The following is a 5,374-nucleotide window of genomic DNA, read 5'->3' as shown; positions in this document are numbered from 1 at the left end:
ACACTTCAGGTTCTCCAACTCCAAGTACTAGGCCTGGCAAGACTAGATGATACATCAATATTTGCTGAACTGGTGAGTAGCTGAATCAATAACTCCCAGTCTAGTGCCCTTTTTATGGCCTGCCCCCAAATAATTGGGTGGTGAGTTCATGTATGGAGAGGTAAGTGTTAGTACTTTCCACTGTGTGGCCCAATTCCCTTCTCCCTCTGTAAAGCGTGGGCTGAGAGAGCTGGAGAGGCCTTTATCTCTACTCTTGGACATTGCATCAGGAGCCGAAGTAACATAATAATGTCATTCAGAAATGGTGGAGCTCATGCCCAGGCCTGCAAATCATGGCAGGTGTATAGAACTGATGCCTAAAGGAAATCAGATGCTGAGGGGTAAGCCTTTTTTTTTTTTTTAAAGGAAAAGCAATTCTCAGGCACTAGTACTATTCTTTCAGGATTCAACAAATCATACCCCTAACTTTTGTAGGACTTGTGACGAGAATACAAATGGAGGATGTGTGGGCACAGTAGCAGTCCTCCCTCCGAAGATGGCCACATCCCAATCCCTGGAACCTGACAGCGGGGTATCAGGTTGCAGATGGAATTAAGGTTGTTAATCAGCTGACTTCAAGTAGGGAGATGATACTGGATTATCTGAGTGGGGCCAAGCATCCCGAGGGGCCTTGTAAGTGGAAGACGGGGGCAGAAGAAGGAACCAGAGAGATGGCAGTGTGAGGAAGACCTGGGGAAAAGGCCACAGGCCAAGGACTGCAGGCAGCCTCTAGGAACTGGAAAAAGCAAGGAAGCAAATTCTCCCCTAGAGCTTCCAGAAAGAATGCAGCCCTGCTGATGCCTTGATTTTAGCCCAGTGAGGCCCATTTTGGACTTCGGACCTCCAGAACTGTAAAAGAAGAAATTTGCATTGTTTTAAGCCAGGACGTTTGTGGTAATTTGTTGCAATAGCAACAAGGAAACAAGCGTAGAGGCCCACTTACCTTATGTCAAAATAGTCAAAGCTATAAATCAAGTCAGTTGCTTGTGAAACAAAATATGTTCTTTCTTGCTACATTAACAGAGCTATCTTCTTAACCGCTTGGGTTTGCACATTTTGAGACTCGGTGGAATTCCTCCCTGGAACATGGCAGTGCAGGGAGTGCAGGCCCCAGGTCCCACTCCTGGCCCATGGCCTGAGCCTTTTTCTCTCCCTTCCAATTCTCACTGGTACTCAGCGCGAGCTTCGGCGCTCCAGCCTGCCGTCCAAGCTCATACACAGCTCCCACAAACAGCTTCTCAGAAAGGCAAACCCAGAAAGTGGGCCCCTGAGGCCCCAGAAGCAGTCTCGGGGCTATTTGGAGAGGGAATTGGGGGTCCTGGTGCCCAGAGTGTGGTCCTGGTGGACAAAAATCCCACGTTCCCAGAAGTCGCGCTGCGCCACCCCGACTCCACGTGCAGCAGCTCGGGCGCGCAGGCGCCATGGCCTGCCTTCGTCTGCGCCGCCTCTAGCCCTGCTTCCGCATCCTACACCCGCCTCCGCCGCGTGTGTTCTGGGTGCCCGGCTGTCCTCGCAGCCCAGACGGGCACCTGCGCCAGCGAAGGACCATCTCTCGGGCTGGCCCCGCTGTCGCCGCTGCGACCTCGGGACAGTCTCTTCCTCCGGGGGCGGCACAGTTCTCGTCTGCAGAGAAGCGGCTTCTCGCGCGCCTGAAGGCCCGGCTCCGACCGCGAAAGCCCGCTTGACGCCGGAAGCAGCCGCGAGTGCCTGGCGCCCGGGCTGAGAACAGAAGACCACGCCCCGCGATTACACCCCGGCGGCCTCTACAGCCCGGCGGCTCCCGCCTTCGCCGCCCGCCCTCACTCCTCGCCTCTGAGCTGCGACGCGACACCCTGCCTGCAGGTGGAGGACCCGGCCCGAACACCCCGACCAGAGACTCAAGATGGCGGTGGCCGCGTAACTGAGCATCCCGCAGGCTTCGCTCCGAGAACGCGGAGGACTGACACTGGGGGGCAGCGGAAGGACGAGAGCAGGACTGTGGTGTCGTTTGTTAATCGTGGTGGCGTGAAGCTTGACTCCTCGGGCATATTGCGGGGGAGTGTCTGCTGTTGTCCTAAGTCCTAGAGCACAGGGAACCACAGTAACCCGTATTTTGTAAAATTGGGGCCTTTGATAGTTGGCAAAATGGCGATGACACTGTTGGAAGACTGGTGTAAGGGGATGGATGTGAACTCCCAGAGAGCCCTGATGGTCTGGGGGATCCCAGTGAACTGTGATGAGGCTGAAATCGAAGAGACCCTCCAGGCTGCGATGCCCCAGGTGCCCTATCGAGTGCTTGGGAGAATGTTCTGGAGGGAAGAGAATGCCAAAGCAGCCTTGTTAGAGCTCACTGGTGCTGTCGATTACACCGCGATCCCCAGGGAGATGCCCGGTAAAGGAGGGGTGTGGAAAGTGGTCTTTAAGCCCCCGACTTCCGATGCTGAATTTCTAGAAAGGTTGCACCTCTTCCTGGCAAGAGAGGGGTGGACCGTGCAAGATGTTGCCCGTGTCCTTGGGTTTCAGAACCCCACTCCGGCCCCGATCCCAGATATGCCAGCAGAGATGCTAAACTATATTTTGCATAATGTTATTCCGCCTCTTGTTGAGTCCATAGGGTACAAGAAGCTGACACTCTTCTCCGGGAGGGACATCCTGGGGCCTGGAGAGGAGACATTTGATCCCTGGCTGGAGCACACTAATGAGGTCATAGAGGAGTGGCAGGTGTCAGATGTGGAAAAGAGGCGGCGGTTGATGGAGAGTCTTAGAGGTCCTGCTGCTGATGTCATACGCATCCTCAAGACCAGCAACCCTGCGATTACCACCGCCGAATGCCTGAAGGCGCTTGAGCAAGCGTTTGGGAAGTGGAGAGCTTTAGGGATGCGCAGGTCAGATTTCTGAACACTTACCAGAAGCCGGGAGAAAAGTTATCTGCTTATGTCATTCGTCTGGAGCCTCTGCTGAAGAAGGTGGTGGAGAAGGGGGCCATAGATAAAGATAACGTGAATCGAGCCCGCCTGGAGCAGGTCATTGTCGGGGCCAACCACAGCGGGGCCCTCCAGAGGCTGTGGCTGACCGCGGTTGCGGAAGGGCCAGCCCCAAACCTCTTCCAGCTGCTGGTGCAGATCCGCGAGGGGGAGGCTGAGGAGGAGGAGGCGGAGGCTGTCCTCCTGCAGTTAGGCCTGAAGGGGCCCCTCTGAGTCCCCATAAAAGGGGCTTTAGTGCAGACCTAGATCGCAGCTGCTTTCGTTCGTTGTCTCTGTGCTGTCTTACACGTGTGTCTCCTAGTAGTAAAGACTTAGCCGTGTTTTTTTTGGGGGGAAGTCAGGCCTGCGTATTCATGCGACATTAGTAAAATCGTGCAAACAAGCACCAGAGCTGCTGCGGTACGAGTCATGCTAGCTACGATGCCAGGGAAAGGTCTGGACACGAGTGCTCAGTGCAAGCTGTCATCAGCTTGCATCATCATCAGTTGTGGAAAACGTGAACTCGTGACACTTCCCGTCGAGGTAATTAAATGTGATATTGCATGTTCAGATGTTTAGTGCAGGGCCTGGCTAACACAAGAAGTGTTCAGTAAGAATGTGAACTGTTGTTACTACTATCGTGAATAGTTGTTGTGTTTACTGTAAATTGTTCCTGGTTTACATTAACGTAAAGGAATGTGAATTAGATATTCAAATTTAGAGTGCAAATTTCTTATTTTTCATCTTTAAACATCTCAATCAGTTTAACTGTAAAGTGTTCCGAGACTACAAAATGGGTTGTTAGAAAAATACTGCACTTGTAGAGCTGTTTAAATCGTTTTCACTGGACAAGATACAGATACAGATTGCAAGGGGAGGTTAATATGAACCAGTTACAGTATCTGTTCCCCCATTTCAAATCTTTGTCATTGAAGTGTAGTTTACCTTGTTCATGCTGATTCTAAGTGTTCTAAGTTCGAAGTTATCAAATACATGTATATTAATTAAAATATTTTAAAAATTCAAAAAAAAATCCCATGTTCCTTTCTCTCTCCACCCTTCCTCACCCTGTGGGGTGGGGCATGGCTGGAGGAGAATCAGAGGGGGGTCCTCTAAAGCAGGGGTCCCACACCAGGTACCCCTCTTGTCCAGACCTCAAGGTGATCCTCATATCAATAAACTTTTGTAAGCCCAGGGGAAGTTGAGTGGTAAGTTGATGGGCAGCTGGGTTTTGTCGCCACATAAGAATACCTCGTTTTTACCCCTAAACAGCTCTTTCTGGATTGGCATTTCCTTTACCAATGGAGTAAACCCCACTGAACCAAAGTCTGCTATTTCACATTAGGTGAGAAGCCTATCTTCAAATCCTTGGTGAGGCCTAAAAACCAAGGAGGACTGCGGAGTCCAAGGTTAGGGACCCATCTCTGGAAGTGGGAAGAAAACAGGACTGGTCTCAACCCTTCACTATCTGAGAGACTGCCGTGTAAAGTAGTGAGCCTCCCATGTAAGGGAATATTCAAGAGCAGGTCAAATGGCTATTTCTCTGGGTTTTGTAGACGGGATTCCTGCACACAAAGGCACAGGACTATGTGTTCCCTGGAGCATAATCACATCAGAAAACTTGATTGAGTCCCGGCCTCCACCCCCTCCATGTTCTGGGTTCTCCTCTCTTATGAAACATGTCTGGGCTGATGGCATCATTCTGTGTATGTCCCTATGTCACAGAGCCAAAAAGGCCTCCACCTAGAAGGCATCAGGTGATGGTGTTGTCATCTCCAGATTCATTTGGCAGAAACGGGACACCATCCTGAGTACAGGGATGAAGTGTCTTGAGAGTTGCCTGTGGTCCATGCGTTCAGAGTCCCCAGGGCCAGTGGGATGGGTTTTCCTCGGAGACACTCATCCTGCACACTGGGTGAGGACTCATCTCTAACCAAGGCAGAGGCCCAAGGTCAGGCTGGACCCTAGAAGGCCAAGTCCAGAGCAGATGCGCAAACTGCAGCTGAGACTACGGGGGGGGGGGGCCTTGACCTCAGGCACTGTCTAATTGGTACTGACTCCTTATCATGGCTACAGGGCCCCTCAGGATCCGGTCCTGCCAGCCCCTCCGGCTTCACAGAGGCTCTCAGCCACATGGCCTCCTTTCGGGTCCCCAAAAGGACCCTGCTTACTCAACCCTCAGAGTCTTTGCAATGCCATCTCCTCTGCAAGGAGCTGCCGGAAAGGGAAGGTGAGTAACCAAAAGTCACAGAGCTCATCAGGGGCCCAGCTGGGTTGTGATTCCAGCATCGACCCCACTGCACAAGCCCACAGGGGACGGGGCTTAATAAAGGTTCAGAGAATGGATGACACTTGAGAACCAACTGTGGCCCCAGCTCTGATCAATTGCTCCC

At 52.2% G+C, this 5,374-nt stretch overlaps 1 protein-coding gene across 1 annotated transcript; it reads left to right on the top strand.

Moving 5' to 3' along the window:
* The first annotated feature begins 1,656 nt into the window (after nt 1-1,656).
* Nucleotides 1,657-3,317, top strand: LOC132597027 (paraneoplastic antigen Ma1-like). The gene is given in 2 exon segments (XM_060295496.1): nt 1,657-2,875; nt 2,878-3,317. Coding segments are annotated over 2 exon segments (1,050 nt in total). The 5' UTR covers nt 1,657-2,163; the 3' UTR covers nt 3,216-3,317.
* The last annotated feature ends 2,057 nt before the right edge of the window (nt 3,318-5,374 follow it).

This window comes from Globicephala melas, chromosome 3, assembly GCF_963455315.2.
Source record: "Globicephala melas chromosome 3, mGloMel1.2, whole genome shotgun sequence".
NCBI lineage: Eukaryota > Metazoa > Chordata > Mammalia > Artiodactyla > Delphinidae > Globicephala > Globicephala melas.
This window is presented reverse-complemented; position numbering and strand designations above follow the sequence as displayed.